Raw genomic sequence first — 15796 nt, 5'->3', positions numbered from 1 at the left:
TTACGAAGTTCTCTTCAAAACGTTCATTGGACTTGCTGAAACCATCTCACGGCTCATAGGGGACTGAAAACCCAGTTTGTAGAATGTTTAGGTCAGGGGTGGGGAACCTGCGGCCTTTTAGGGCACTAAGTGCGGCCTTCGATGTCAGAATACAATTTAGGATGTTGAGAATACACACTGCACCAGACAATAAAAACTAGACAGAAACGTATTTTTTTACCTTTATTCCACATTACTATTTGATTGGTTCTAGGGCAGCGGTTTTGAAACTAGAGCCAAGCGGTTGCGTACTGGTACACAAAGCGATATCCGTGGGTCTGCCAAGAGACCCAGGTTCTACAATCTTACTTGTGTTGCAAAAAACAATTGTTTGCGCATAACCGAATGTCTTAAACCCGTCTGTGATGTCACAAGCTGCTATTAGATTAATATTGGTAAACAAGAGAGTTTCTGCATTAATAAAATCCCCAATGTTATAGTGAGGGTGGAAATGAGTGAGGAATTTTATTTAGCTTGGACCGTAAGTCCTACAACTCTACAAGGGAATATTAAAACGACCATTCTGTAAAGTCAAAAAGTTTGAACACCACTGTCCTTGGCCTGGGAAATAGTCTGTGCGGCCTAAACGAGTGTCGATAAACCGTTTGGCGGCCTTAACAAACAAAAAGGTTCCCCACCCCTGGTTAAGGTTGTCAGTAAAATGATTACATTTACTGCCTAAATATGGTTCGCGTGAATTTGCGCGTTTTGTTTCATTTTCAACTTTTTGGATTCAAAATTTTCTGCCTGTAATTTGAAAATCGCCCAAAAACAACACCCGCCATGTGATTTGCATTGTAACGTCAAGAAAAATGTCAGACTTCATAAGAAAGCAAAACATTACTATCAGACGCGTGTTGTTATCAAAGCAAACCAGTATTTACTAGTGATGGGACGATACCAGGTTTTGAAGCGAGTACCGATACCGAGTACCACATATATATACCTCCGACACCAAGTACCGAGTACGATTACCGAGTACTTAAGTACAGTGTTGTACTTAGTTGTATATCACTGGCTAATTTATCTGCCATGGTCGGGGTACAGGCATGCACACACACATGCAGAAAAAAGTAATCTCCATACGATAACGAAAAAATATAAGTAACCTGGCGGAACTTTTTTCTAATTTTGTGCTGCCCGAAGCAAATATTGGCATAAAGTTGCCCGTATTCTTATAGCGTTAATGGACCTTCGGTACTCGCACGTTGGTATCGAAAACGGAGACAAAATATTTCGATACCGAGTACAAGTATCGATACCACTGAAATCGTTCGATACCATCGATACCCGAGTACCGGGTACCCGTCCCATCACTAGTATTTACCACACAAATTTGCAATCCTGCTTTTCATATATCAGGTGGTATTACATAACACCCACAAGTTTTCACAAATTGAATTTTTATTAGTTATTGCTATTAGTCCATGAATCCTGGTAATACTGGAGTTTTAATGAAATATTTCGCTTTGAGTGAATTTGTCGCGGAAAACTTTTTGAGCCGGGCACGAAATACGGGAATGGGATTTTTTGACATTCATTTCCCTGAGGCTGATTTAAAAAAGTAGTGTTTGGGCGAAAATTTCAACCTTTGAGTGTAAATTGAAGAGGCCAGCACACAACAAACACGAATTGGCAGTAACGTTTACAAAAAGATATATATGGTGGTGACCACAAAAATCATAATATCACGGGAATTCCCCTACTAGCTGATGAAGGCCTTTGGTCAAAAGATCGGGTAGAGTTATTAACACCATAACTCACGGGAGAATCACTTTTACAAGGTGGCGTAAAGAGCTGAATTATTTATTTAGCGGCTAAAGAGGGTTTGGATTGGGAAAATAGTTTTTAAGTTTTTTTGTTAGTTTTATTAAATTTTAAATGCTAATACCTTACCCCGGACCTTTACAGCTCTGGCCGTGAGCATGTTTAGAGATATAACGTTTCAAATGTGAAAAGTGCTCTTTGCGCCACCTGTCGCTAAATGTGGGTGTCCCGTGAAGTACGGTGTTAGTAGATTTTCCACAAGATCGCGGCTTCAATTTTCTACGTATGAGTGTTAGTTACAAGTCGTATCACTATTTAACAACAAAAATTAAGGGCGGAAAAATACTCGATAGTATTGTTATGAGATAAATATGTACAACAATGCGTGTGTGTGATGTCACAAACGAACATGACGCGCTTCCCACTGATTGGTCAATTTTGCTACAGAAAGTATCACGTGGTCGCCGCCGCCGGCCGCACGGTGGCAGCACAGGGAGATACAAAGGTTTAGAAAAATAAAAAAAAATGCGCGGTTGTTACGTCACTGAGGTAGGAGTCACGTGATGAGCTGGTCCGAGTTTTTCTGTTCCAAAGTACCACGTGATGTAAATGAGGTCCAACGTTAGACAGTGGCCTGGGAGGAGGCGAGGTATCAGAGGAGGAACATATCATGGAGTTTGGGGGGGCGACAATTGCTGGAAAGGCACTATCACGAATTATGGGGGAGTGGCGGGTAATTGTTCGTGGTCATACTCGGGTTGATCGGAACATGAACATGAAAACGACCGATAAAATAATTGGCAAAATAAAAAGTGCAATCGCCGCGAGGTATTTTCTGCACCTGACACCTTTCTATTGAAGACTTTTGTGCGTTGCAACAGTCCGAGCTTAATCCGAAGCACTAGCGGCCAGTAGCCCCGATTAATCCAAAGCACTAGAGCGGCCAGCAGCCCCGAGGGGGTCGTAGGGGGAAGTCCCTCTTGGTGAAGCACCACATTAGTGAGGTTTCTTGGCTGATGTAATACAAGTCAGGTGGGATGAAATGACGACACATAAGATTTTGTACAAAGGTTTTCCGCTGCTCTCTGCTGCCGAATGTGGCTGGTTATTTCAGAAATTCACACAGCAGCGAATTCATCTGCGTGGAAACTGCTGCAAAGTAAAAAGATAAAAAAACATCATTGAAATCCTGTCGCAAATCAAACAGACAGCTCTAAGTAGGTTTCATATTCAAACAGCTAGTGTGGTTTGTTCACAAATCATGCTAAGTCAGTGGTTCCCAACCAGGGAGGAATTTTGTAAGTTGTAGGGGGGAATTTGTGTCACAATATTAATCTCTTACTGGTTGTCTCTGCTATGTGTTATTGCTGCACAATATTTTAGCAAACTAAATTTGTGGGGGGAATTATATTTGAATATCGACTAAAAGGGTGCACAGGACAAAAAGGTTGGGACCCACTGTGCCAAGCAGGGCGCCATTGATAACACACCATCAGTCTTGCTTATTTTCCCAGTTATCTGTTGCATGAGGTTTTTACTGGTAGATGAGGTTTAATATTGAAACAGTTTGGCACAAGCATATTTGGCGACATTAAACCCATTTACCTGTTGCAGTACGGCAGATTGCAGATGGTGTGAGGGGTAGACATATGAGGCAGATGCAGATGAAATGGACGGCGACTGTTGAGTGAGGCCGGGCGCCATAGCAACAGGCGAAGGGGATTGTGGGTCTGTATCGGTTGAAATTGAACCGCTTGCCCCGGCAGCCAACATGGACGTTGCAGCACCTGAACAAACGTCACCAAAAGTTTTAGGTGGTTAAGCCAAAACTGCTGCATAGGAGTTCTTAGTTTACATGGACATCAAACACCAACTATAAGTATTAGGTGGTCAAACTGCACCACAGGGTTTACATCAACATCCTATATCACATATCTTAAATTCAAACGATTTTGCCATACACAAAACTGACTATTGCCTTCGGACTCTTAACACATGCAACAATGTAAGACATTTTATTAAACCTTGGAGTTTGGGTTTTTCCAAACATGATTTTTATTTTTTACTTCCTGCTTTAAAACCTATTAGTTGTTGTTTCAAGTTTGCAAACAGAAGAACACTACATTTAAAGAATTTTGTTCCATATATATGTTTTTTTTCCAAGTGTTCAGGCCTTACAACAACAGCAAACATGTGATTGAATACCACATAAAACTTCCTGGCACCCATACAGATGACAACAGCAACAAACAACAGTTAACAACATAAGTACTACAAACTAACCTTGCAACAAAGTGGCACTCAGTTGGTTGATATTGTTGGTCTGGGTCGGTGAAGCCAAGGTCGGGGATGAGTCTGACCCAAGGTCAACTTGTCCGGGGTCCGACTGTAACGACGACGTTCTGCTCAACGGACCATTCTTAGCTTGTTCCAATGCAACACTTGTCTGAAACAAAAACACATTAAATTCATGCATAGAAAGGAAAGTTCTGTTGTTACTAAACTGACGGTAATAGGTCAGCAGAGATTTGAACTTGCAGTGTCATTAAATAAGTTTGTAGTCATGTATGTATCATAACTCAGTGTTGTTATGTATCGTAACTGCTTGTGATCTTACATTAGTAAAATTTTAGGCTTAGCATCATGTCATGAGCCACAAAACGACCAAATATTTGGGCCAAGGAATAAATCAGCTTTGGAAGGCACAGCTTTACACCAATGTTAAGCATTTCTGCATAATGTATTGTTTTAACTTGCTAACATTTGCCGTATTGGGTCTACTTGCACATTAATATGATGAAGTAAAAACAAAACGTTATGATAGTTTTGATACACACTTATCATATGCAGGTTAATGAAAGGAAGTTTGGTAATTTTCTGAGTAAAAGAGCTTCTCTGTTTTGGTTTGATGCAAAGCACAAGCATCACCCACACAATGAGTCAATCTTTTTTACTTCCTGTGTCAACAAACAATTTCTTATCGTGATGAGCAGCAGTTTATTATTGCTAATGTCACATTTTATTGATAGATGAGAAGGCTGAACACATACTGGGGCATTACTGGCACATTATTATGCCTGGCAGCAATAGCTAAAGAATATGAGCAGTGGAGCACACTTACAGTTTGTTTGTATGCCTCCAAATCACGTTCCCATTTTGCCCTTACAACTTGAGCGCTTCTGTAATAAGGCGTTTTTTCCTGGTCAGACAAATTGTTCCACGCCTCCCCAGCCTTTTTAGTTATTTCCTGCAAAAATATTTTTGGTAAACATGATTATGTGGCAACAATTGATTTGTGACAAAAACATGCCTTTGCTGGGTCGGCTTTTCCGGGATAGTTTTTACGGAAATCTGCCAGAAACAGAAAATAAGCAGAAGGAGGCCTTTTGGGTCGATTTGGATCTCTTGGTTTCTTTTCTAACGCTTTATCTCGTTGCCAGCGTTCACGATCACGTCGCGAAAGTTCAAGAAAAGGTTCTTTTTCGTCTTCGTTCATATTTCTCCACTTTTCAGCACAAGCTTGAGTGATGATTTTCGCCTGCGACAAATATTAAGCATTAAGTTCAGAAAAGTGTCAAGTTATTGCTTAAAATGGTAAGGAATATATTATAAGAGTAACAAAGTTTGCAGTAACTACTCAGCTAAGCATTTCTATTTTTTTTATGAAGCACATTTTTATATTCGCCAATATTATATCAGGTCAGGTATATCAGGTCAGTGCATCAGGTTTGTAGTGCCAATATTATAAATGTTTAGAAATTCCACACTTAAATTAGAAATCAGGTAACAAATCAATCACATGATTTTGTTTACATCAAAATCATAGTTAATCCAACAAATAGAGGAACTCACTTTGGGAACAACCTCCCCTGCTTCTTTCAAAGTTTCACGATATTTCGACACAAAATACAAGTACGCAGTTGTAGGCCTCTTCACCCAAGTGTGTCGTTTCCGTTTCTTTTTATCGGTAGGTTTGCGACCGCGCCTCGACGGACTGAAAGTTTGTGCAGCCATCACAAGGTTGCTTGCCGCACCACTGTTCATCGAGGAGTTGCCGGAGTACTGCTGGAACTGCTGCTGCATTTGAGCGAGTTGCTGCATCTGTTGGAATTGTTGTTGGGCTTGTTGCACCTGAAAAAATATGAGTGAAAAGAAAAAATATGAGTTTTGGTGATTTTACACAAGTTTGGGGTTTTTGTTTGGTCATCAGAGCTTCATTAGCAGACAAAACTAATTGATGATGCAACAAAGATAATTAGTATGACGGAAATAGAAAATGAGCAGCATGTTTTTTTAGCAAATTAATTACTTCACATTATCATGAAAAAAAATTTTTGACAAAATTTTTGTTTGGATAGGTTATTTGGCAGACATTATACTTTTAAACATGTAAAAGTTAATAAATATATTTGCAAAGGTAAAGCAGTAAACTGCAAACAGTTTCCAACAAACATATACTGTAATCATTATGTTATTATGTTTTTTTGCCAATTTGAGTCAAAAAAATTAAATATAGTCCGTGTTTAATGCATTATTTGTTCACAAAGTACTAAATTTGTTTTGTTTAATTTTGTGTTACACCACATTATGTAGAGGTGATATCTGCATTATTGAACAATCCATGCAACTATTAAACAAGTTCAATGTCATACTTGTTGTAGTTGATGCTGTAATTGCTGATGCTGAACTTGTATTTGATGACTTGTTGATGACTGTTGTTGTTGTTGTTGTTGCTGTTGTTGAGGTTGTTGCTGTGGCTGTTGTTGTGGTTGCTGTTGTTGATGTGTTTGTTGTACTTGTTGTTGTTGGACCTGTTGTGTGGCTTGGTGGTTCATATACACCGACTGTTGTCCAGCGCCTCCTCCTCCACCGCTTTGACTGTTCGTCATAGAAACTTGCGTGGGAAAATTGTCATTGTCTGAAAAAAAAAAAAAAAAATCACAGGAAACATGCAATCAAACATATCAGTCACAACCATGAATGGCAATAAAACAAAAACAACATACATCCTTTTTGTATTGCGCTGAGCATTCGTGCGGCCTGTTGTTTTAGGTAGTAGTCGTTTGTGTTGAACTGCTGGCCACCCTGGCCTTGTTGTCCATCTGAAAAACAATTCTAATTAAATACAAAACTCATAAATTCAATGCAATCATGCATAGTGTACCCACATTTAAACAGTATTTTTGCATCATCTTTCCCATATTAATGTCTGTTGCCACCCTGTATACTTTGTGACAGCAAACAATCTGAACTTTGCAACAGCTAAATTATGTTTGCCAACTTTCCACTTTTATTTACCTTTTACTTTTCTCTGCAGTTGCAATGTCAATGTCTCACGCTCTTCTTCTACACTGCATTAAAACTTCATAAATCAGAGCTATTTACATCATAATTCACAACTATTTGTGACTAGTATATGTTAACTGTATATCACCAACATTAGTAACACGATAGGTCTGTCCCGGCAAACAATTGACTTCCCGAATGAACAATGCTTTTCGCGGTTTCTTGAGATTGCCTCTAAAGCTGATTAGCTGATCAACGCCTGCTGCAAACTCAAGTTAATTCCACGTGCAATCAACTTTCCTAAACTGATGGTTCATGATCTTATGGTGCTAAAAATCCGCTTATTCGGAGTCACTGGCTTCGCGCGAAACATGATGGCAGCCACAAGCAAAAGAAGAAACCGCTAAGTTTAAAGCACAAAGCATTCCATCTAAACACGCCGCTAAACTTGACAAACTTTGCAAGCAATCACTATCATCACTGAGCAATTAGCATTTCATCAAAGACAAATCACTTACCGGCCATTGGAGTTGATTCGCAAATCCCAAAACAATGAAATAAACTATATGGAATAAACAAGAAAGCTTGCCTCTGAGCCAGCGAAGAATAAAGAGAAAAATACTTGCCTCTTTGCAAAAGCTCGCTTCACTAAACTACGGCTACCCGCGAGGTCGTCCTGTAACGTCAATAAAAAAACGCGCGCTTTAAAGCAAAGTGTTCGTTTTGTGAGCGAACAATGCAAACCGGCTACTGGCGTTCTATAACTGCTGCACGAAATGAATTTTGCGCTAATACAAGTTAACGCGCTAATTATCTACTAAATAATAATGTTGGCAAAAAGCCATATTAAACAAATCTGATAAATAAACTTGAAAAAAAAGTTTATAAACGCCTAATTTTTTAAGTTGTAAACGATAATAAACATAAAATTATGGTGAATGTGCCAAACTAGAATTCTACAACGTGCATTCATTTAATTAAATGATAAGATGCAGATTTACAAAAACTACATTATACCTTTAAGATTCCTCGATTTGAAAACCTGACCGTCGCGCCAAAGTTGCTTAAACAAACAAACGGTGAGCGAAATAAAAGAAACAAAGAGGAGCAGGATTTGAAAGAGCCGCGCCGAGAAAACCTTCTTTTGTTGAAAAAGCTCGGTATTGTACAGAAAGTCAGAGAGCGTGACCGTTTCGCCGCGGGAGCAAAATTCTTTCATTCAATATTCTTTTGTTGTTTTAATTTCCGCCTGGGAGGCATTTTGCGACGAAATTGAAATAGCGATTTCGGCTCGGCCAATCTTTTGTGATTTGCCTCGGAAACTTTTGTGGCCTAATTTAGTTTGTATTTTTTTATAATTTGCATTTTTTCGTTCCAAACGTACAAATCTATTTGTGACATCACAGAATACGCATTAATTTTAGAAAAAAATGACAAATGCAAGCAACATGTTACTACCTGTATGTTTTAATTTTTTTTAATAGAGCACTACAATAAACGATTATGTAGTTTAGGATTGTAGAGTTTTAAATTTTGTAGAACTAGCATACTATTAACAAACTTGGAAGTTTAAACATATACGACCTTAAAACTTCCTACACTCACAGAAAATATCTAAACGCCCTCCAACAATTTTAAACACCAAAATCATACAAATTCACATATTTACATTTCAATTATCACATGTTATTCGAATCACACAACAACGAACTAATTTTATTTCCAACGACATTTGTGCAGTTTTCACTTCAATTCTTGTCTCCTTTCATACCTCATATTTACAATAAACAAAGCAGTTGTGATGTAACAATCGATGACGTCATCTACACGCGGGAAATTATTTGGAAATGGTCGTCGTCATGGTTATCGAGAAGGGCGGGGGTTTTCACATGAGGCTCAGTGAAGATTTCTGGGAAAGAACAAAAAATTATTAAAACATGATTTGTGAATTGTTGTGTAGATTTAACTGAAGTAGATTTACAGAAATACCTCCTTTCGTATGAATTCAAGTTTTTTTCCGGGGCTGCTCTCTGTTCAAATCACTTTTCCACAATGACAAAATCAAAAAAGTTAACCGAACACAAATAAACTCCCCCCAGTTATACAAGAAAGCCAGACAGTTTTGACATTTGTGGCTGAAAACTTTTTTTTATCTGTAGCTCAGACTTTAAGAATTTGGGAAAACAGGTCAAAACACATTTCCAAAGAAGAGTTTCAGCAGAAAAAATGAACGAAAAATACTTTTTGAACATTTTCCAGTAGCTGAGAAAAACCATTTTATGACACTTGGTGTTCAAACCAATCTTCCATTATTTGGTAACATAATTTTCATTGGTTTCGTTAAAGACTTTCACCAAATTTACTAGTTTAAACACAAGAAAAAAGGAGTTTAGACTGTATAATATCTTAAAGTTACTCAAAATATTAGTTTTTGCCAAGTGACATTGCAGGTGAACTTATTAACAGGTTTCATTACATTGCAAAAGCATGGCACAGTACACCTCAGTTAATCCCGTTCAGATGGGACCAAAACAATTTTCTGATTAAGCAAGATCCAGATAACCGATGTTGATTAGTTAAAGCCTTACCACATTACAAATCATTTGTACCTCAAGTTTTGTCAGAATTAGGTGAAGATCCGGATTAACCGAAACTCGTTTAACCAAGGTTTACTGTGTACCATATTAACATGTTTTAAGCCATATATTTGTTTTCATGAAATAAAACATTTTAGTGGAATTGTACACTTCAGGAAATGAATTGTCAACTACAAATGTTTGAGAGGTACTTGGACAAACAAACTTAAACTCTTGTTAGACTGCTAAGCATCACATATAATGAAGAATACCTGATAATAATAAACTGCTAAGCATCACATATAATGAAGAATACCTGATAATAATAAACTGCTAAGCATCACATATAATGAAGAATACCTGATAATAATGTAGATTCTTCCTCACGAGATTATCCAAAACACATTACATTGGAAAAATTGGAACTTCTTTTGCATAAAGGTTGTACAACAAAATGGGATTTTCAATATTTTAAATGCAAGCATCAATAAGTTGTAAAGATCTTTGCTACTTTATGAGTTGATTTCAAAATTTTACGGAAAAAAGTTGGATCACTACTGCCAACTAGTGTCAGAATCAGCCTCAATAATTTTGACCCAAATGGATAAAAACTAATGTTACGGAGACTAAAAAAACAGTAGAATTTCAATTAACAGACAAATCTCTGTTAAATACTTTTTCTCCACGAATTTGATAAAGTTGTTATTAACCAATGGGAATGGAAACAAAAAAAAAACTATTGCCAAGGTGTGTAATAAATCATAGCCCAAGTTTTATGCTACATTAAGTTAACAGATAAATTCATGAACAAATTGTGCAAATCAACAGACATACATCGGAAGTTTGACAATGAAACAGTTTTAACAACCAGAGAACAAACAGACAAAATACCACGGTGACATTTTTTATCATTTGAAACAAGTTTTATTTTTGTGGTCAGAAATACCTGAAATAAAATGCTGGAGTTGGCAACGAAGTTTCCCATTATGATGTCACAACAAGCACTCATGAGAGCCAAGGCAAGTCGAGAAACTGTAGTTGTAAAAATTGAAGGCAACTTACCTCATATCGAAACTTCCAGTCACCTTGATATTTATTCCTCAGTATTTTTCCCATTTTCTTCCTCGATTTTGTCGTGGTCAGCTTCGATTGTTCCCTCGATTACTTCAGTCTGTTCGACTTCATTCAAGTTTGCTTGTTCTGAAGCAAAATTTATATTTGTGTTTAAACTTGGTGTTAGAGAAGAGATTGGGTGAAATTAAACACAAGGCAGGCAACGGTGTTTGTGATTTAAGTCTTTCCGGGACAGGTTCACCACTGAGCCAGTGTAGCTCAGTTGGTAGAGCATGTTTCCCGGGAAGACTGCTATCGCGGGTTTGAAGATTTTTCTGGCCTGTGCCGTGCCATATGGGATTACTTGGGAAACCGGATGATTTGGTATCACGCCTTTAATAGGCCTGGCGTACTATTTTTCTAAACATTTTTCTAAATGTTACAAATGTCAGTTCCCGGCTATTAGAGCCTCAAACATGTTTCAAGATTTCAAAAACTGAATAAACAAACAATTGTGCCCACAAAAGTCAACAAACTTTACTTTCACATAACTTCAGTTATTTAAGTTTTAGTTGTAATATCATTTTACCCCCAGGTTCCACTCTGTCTACAGTTTCTTTCTGTCCTTCAGATTTTTTCTCACTATGCTTGCTCTCTGCAACAGAAAACAATTTCCATGTTATATAGTTGCATGTTAGTGCTGCAGTGTGACGAAACAAATTCACTTACCCTTTTTTCTTTCACTGCTTTTGTCTTCACTTTTTCGAGATCTCTTCCTTTCACGGCTCCGAGACCTTCACAAAAAGATTGCAAAAGTTTATACAACACACTGTTTATATTTTAAACAATACAGTATATTTAAACTTATAGCTTGGTGGATAAAGTCTATAATGAACCTTATGGCTGTTGATTCAAATTCATTATGCCATAAACCAATTATGTTTATCTGATTTCAAAAGGTGAATGATTAAAGATGATTTAATAAATTTGAAAGAAAACGTCTGAGCACAGAAATAACATAAAAAGGCAGTTCATGCAGCTTCTGCAAGTTTATATGAATTATTATAAACAAGAGGTTGTTTAGCCCATGTATGTAATGTTGGAATATTTGATAAATTATCATGAAACTATATTTTATCTCAATCGAACCTGTCCTTGGTTCTCTTGCTTGATTCTTTGTGATCACGGCTTCTTCTATCACGATCTGATGAGGTCCGACTGCTTTTGTGATCACGCTCCCGGGATCTTCTCCTTTCACGTGAACCTCTTCTCTCACTTCGTCGATCACGATCACGTGAACTTCTTCGGTCCGTATCACTTTTATGATCACGTTCTCGTGAACGCTTTTTGTTTGATTCACGGGAGCGATGGTGATCAGATCGACGATCATCTCTTGAATAAGATAATTTATTGTCAGTTTTGTCAGGTAAATTTCTTGAAAGATGTGGTTTTACCTCGGATCACGATCACGTGATTTTCTTGTTCTTTCACGAGATGATCTATCATGAGATGATTTGTCTTTGCTGGATGTGCTTTCAGCTCTTGCAGAAGTCCTAGTGACATTGAATGAAAACATTTATAAATCAATGTTGTTTTTTATCATTTTTTAGGCTTTAATATCTCTAAACACACTAAACATAAACAAGATGGATATGAACCCGGAAATAAAGTTAATGTGACCTTTTCTCAAAAGCTGAATTTTTTTTACAACATCCTAATAGCGAACACAGAGTAAAACATGCACTTCCACTCACCTAATCTGTTTCCTTTCTTCCCTGTTTGCCTCAGATGCTTTGGTCAGCTTTTCCTGTAAAAAATTGCGACAAATAGTAAATCAAAATTGTAGAAAAATTTTGCATTTAGGAACACTATACACCAGTGGTTCCCAACCTTTTTGTAGTCATGGACTCCTTTTACAAATTTTATAGGTCTACGGACCCCCAACGCAAGTTGACTTCCACTTTAAGCTCGCTTACTTTTAGTTCCGCGATTGTTGATTTGATCTTCGCGTAGCCCATGTGTTGTTTTCCCATCAGATGGTCGTCAACTCTCGACTGTGCATCGCCCACGATGAGAAACGCTCCACATACTTCACAAACTTCCATTTGTTTCTCTTGCACGGAGAATGTGTCCATAATTTGCTGAGGGGACAAAAAATTGCATGTTGTTGTTTTATCTTAACAGTCTTTAAAATGTGCAAATTTTTGTAAGGAAATAAGGTGAAAAAATAAAATCCAAAATCTTATCCTAAGCTGGATTAACTTTTAGTGTATCTGCTACCTTGTGTGTTAAATATTACAGACTTCAAGGGTTAAATTTTACCTGGGACTGGACACGAAATTACTCATGAAACTTGTACATTAGTTGTGCCTAGTGATTTGTTGTATGGTTTTAAAACAAAAATCACAGTTAAGGCAAATTTAGGCTTTTTATTCCCATGACAGCCAATTACTCCAGAGGTGTCCAACAAGTGGCACGCAGAGCATTGGAAAAATGCACACCAGTCTTTGCAAACATTCAGATAGTAAACATTAGGATTTATCACACAATCAACTTTTCGTCTATTTTTGTTGGATGTCATAAACAAGTTTGCAAGCATTTGACAACATACTTTTCATTAACAAGACCTTCTTAGGTTCTACGTATAGACCGAATTTTCAGAATTGGCCGAATCGTTTAAACCGAGATTAGATAAGTTCCTGTTTCCTTTGGAAAAACTGGGTAAGGGTAACAATAAAAGGCTACAGGTAAAGAGTTGGGCAGTGAAGATATACATGTGCAGAACAATTTTCAGACAAATTTTTGAATTGGACACCACTGCTGTACCCCAATCACTCACCCCTCCTTTTTGCGCTTGTAATTGTTCCCGTTCATCTTTCAGCTGCTCACAGAGTTTCATCATCGCTTGTGCTTGTTCCACTTCACCCTCACTCCCCAACTTTTCGATGTTCTCCAACATTTCAGTGATACGAGTGTTCAACACAGTGAGTTTCTCATCTAGCTCTGAGTTGTTCGAAGGAACTTGTTGCTATCAATAAAAAAAATCAATTTGAATACCAGTCCGTGTTTTACATCATGCAATGTAATACATAACATTGTATATAATGGGCACACGTTGGTATACCTTGATATCTGTACAAGCACAATTTTTTTGTCCAGTCAAGTTGTCATAAAGTTCTTTATATTATTTTTGAATACATAGCCATATGAAAAATATAGACTACAAAATTTTTAACAAATTAAAAGAAAGGTTTGTGATGAAAGAAAAGTTGTCATGAGAGATCTTTGAACTTTAATATGAATTAAAACATCATGAGTCACATTGTATTCAAAATATTAGGTGTTTTCTTGAGCCTACATATTGTAAAAGTTGTTTGGAGTTTCATAAATAAGTTCATTTGAAAACATCTCTTTGTTCGGTTCCAGTCTCAACCTAGTTAAGGTGGATTCAGTACATCACTAGTTCAAACCATTTACATACAAACTTTTGCCTTTCTTGAAAACCATTGGACAGAAATTAACAAACTTATACCTTTTGATTTTTTTCTTCAGTCAGTTGAAGTCGTTGATGATTTCTTCGAATCCTCCTCTCAACATCTTGCCAACAATTTTGAAGGAAGCGTAAAAAGTCTTCTTCATATCCCATCTTCATGTAACGACTGCTACTTTCATAGTTCTGAACAAAGATAGATTGCTTGTTATTAAAACATAGCAGGCAATAGCAATCCCTCTATTTAAGTAATGGATTCATAAGATTTTTGCACACTTGCATAAGTTGGAATGGCAGGATTTGTCAAAAAGTCGGAGGCAAAAACCAACCCAGAACATCTGGAACTACATGCCCACTTAGTCTTGGTTAAACACCTGTGCATACAGGGCAATTAATTTTCTTCAATATTCACTTGGTTAGGTCTATCTTTTATGGTGGTTGAACGAACCTAAAACATCCTAGCTTGGGCTAAACACTTGTGTGTACAGGAAAATTAATTGTTTTGGAAATTTACTCGCTTGGGTCTATTAAGGTGGTTGATGTGAGGGCTTGTAATAAAACAACATTATAATCTGATACTGAATACCTAAGCTTGGTTGGTTAAATGCAGACTCAGTGGCCTTGTGGTTTTAGGCACATATACAACAGGAACAGGAACTGTAGCAGGAAATATATGTATTGTCAAAAATTTGCTGCTGTGGTTCAGCCCACTTAAAAGTCTGCAGAGTGTGGCAGCTGCACATGCGAGCAATTTTTGGGGGGTTGCACACAGAAATTTTGTGCCAAAGGCATTTAATTGGGCTGTCTTGACCTCTTTTACTTCCTTTGTGCCTGCTGAAATTGGTCTTGCACCCGAGCTTACGGGTCGTGCACGCGTGTACACGGGATATGTAGGTCCTGCATGACCTATATCTCTTCAGGAACTGCCATGTTCTGCAGACTGGCTTAGATGATGTGAACACACTTAACATATTTATTTCAACTTTTTAAAATCAATTTAAAGAAACAAAAACACTCAGTAGTAGAAATCATAATTACTTTTCGTACTTTTCTCACTCGGTCATCGTGAATTTTGTTGCAAACCCCGAGATCCGACCGAGTGTTTGTGAACAACTCTGCGGGGCAAAACCCACAAAGGAAATGTTTACAAACCTGTTGCAAGAAAGCAATGTTATAAACTTGCACAATAACTGCAAAATTTCAAAATCCACCTCAACAAAATCATAGTTTCAACAACATTTTTAATAATTTACCGTAAAAAATGTAAGTAAAACAAGTTTAAAGTTTAGAAAGCGTGTTTTGCAACTTGGTCTAATTTTTAAAAAAATACTCAAACTCGCATCATCGTCGCTCCAGTGAAGTTCGCTGACTTGCTCGTTCGGAGCCGCATTCCGATTTTTTCCCATCAGTTCATCCAGCATCGCTGATAACGCCGTCATTGTGAATGTTTTGACGCAATAATGGCGTAAACTTAACGTTTGTTTCACAAAAATCTTTCGCAAAATTCAGAACAAACGACCTTTCAGTCGAATGTGTATAATGTCGCGGGTCGCGCTATAAAGTGTCTGGTGTCGCGTGCTGTTAT

The 15796-nt window shown here is 37.5% G+C and overlaps 2 protein-coding genes across 5 annotated transcripts; both read right to left on the bottom strand.

The window, feature by feature from the left end:
- Nucleotides 1–1425: 1425 nt before the first annotated feature.
- Nucleotides 1426–7920, bottom strand: LOC145224038 (uncharacterized). 2 transcript variants are annotated; one of them, XM_080090464.1, is made up of 9 exons: nucleotides 7611–7920; nucleotides 6813–6908; nucleotides 6459–6724; nucleotides 5659–5937; nucleotides 5117–5344; nucleotides 4928–5053; nucleotides 4090–4252; nucleotides 3412–3593; nucleotides 1426–2958 (listed from the first exon to the last, which is right to left on the bottom strand). In XM_080090464.1, the coding sequence occupies exons 1-9, from the start codon at nucleotides 7615–7617 to the stop codon at nucleotides 2941–2943; spliced, it is 1365 nt and encodes a 454-aa protein (XP_079946590.1). In that variant the 5' UTR covers nucleotides 7618–7920; the 3' UTR covers nucleotides 1426–2940. The 2 variants fall into 2 exon arrangements, with proteins under 2 accessions (XP_079946590.1, XP_079946591.1); XM_080090465.1 differs by lacking the exon at nucleotides 7611–7920 and adding an exon at nucleotides 6975–7097.
- Nucleotides 7921–8739: 819 nt separating this feature from the next.
- On the bottom strand, nucleotides 8740–15753 carry LOC145224039 (luc7-like protein 3). 3 transcript variants are annotated; one of them, XM_080090466.1, is made up of 12 exons: nucleotides 15552–15753; nucleotides 15250–15363; nucleotides 14254–14397; nucleotides 13561–13749; nucleotides 12698–12862; nucleotides 12476–12528; nucleotides 12176–12274; nucleotides 11871–12113; nucleotides 11451–11515; nucleotides 11311–11376; nucleotides 10731–10868; nucleotides 8740–9001 (listed from the first exon to the last, which is right to left on the bottom strand). In XM_080090466.1, the coding sequence occupies exons 1-11, from the start codon at nucleotides 15648–15650 to the stop codon at nucleotides 10762–10764; spliced, it is 1344 nt and encodes a 447-aa protein (XP_079946592.1). In that variant the 5' UTR covers nucleotides 15651–15753; the 3' UTR covers nucleotides 8740–9001; nucleotides 10731–10761. The 3 variants fall into 3 exon arrangements, with proteins under 3 accessions (XP_079946592.1, XP_079946593.1, XP_079946594.1); XM_080090467.1 differs by having other exon boundaries at nucleotides 15259–15363; XM_080090468.1 differs by lacking the exon at nucleotides 15250–15363.
- Nucleotides 15754–15796: the final 43 nt, after the last annotated feature.

Source organism: Phallusia mammillata, chromosome 4 (assembly GCF_965637545.1).
Source record: "Phallusia mammillata chromosome 4, kaPhaMamm4.hap1.1, whole genome shotgun sequence".
Taxonomy (NCBI): Eukaryota; Metazoa; Chordata; class Ascidiacea; order Phlebobranchia; family Ascidiidae; genus Phallusia; species Phallusia mammillata.
This window is presented reverse-complemented; position numbering and strand designations above follow the sequence as displayed.

What these genes read in the sequence shown, in the direction of transcription:
- LOC145224039 (XM_080090466.1), bottom strand. Translation starts at nt 15,650, where the DNA reads ATGACGGCGTTATCAGCGATGCTGGATGAACTGATGGGAAAAAATCGG. An exon ending in TTCACTGGAGCGACGATGAT is followed by an intron (nt 15,364 to 15,551) that starts GCGAGTTTGAGT and finishes TTCTTGCAACAG; the next exon opens with GTTTGTAAACATTTCCTTTG. An exon ending in AAGCAGTGAAAGAAAAAAGG is followed by an intron (nt 11,377 to 11,450) that starts GTAAGTGAATTT and finishes TTTCTGTTGCAG; the next exon opens with AGAGCAAGCATAGTGAGAAA.
- LOC145224038 (XM_080090464.1), bottom strand. An exon ending in CAGGGGAGGTTGTTCCCAAA is followed by an intron (nt 5,345 to 5,658) that starts GTGAGTTCCTCT and finishes TATTTGTCGCAG; the next exon opens with GCGAAAATCATCACTCAAGC. An exon ending in GAGTGCCACTTTGTTGCAAG is followed by an intron (nt 3,594 to 4,089) that starts GTTAGTTTGTAG and finishes ACGTTTGTTCAG; the next exon opens with GTGCTGCAACGTCCATGTTG.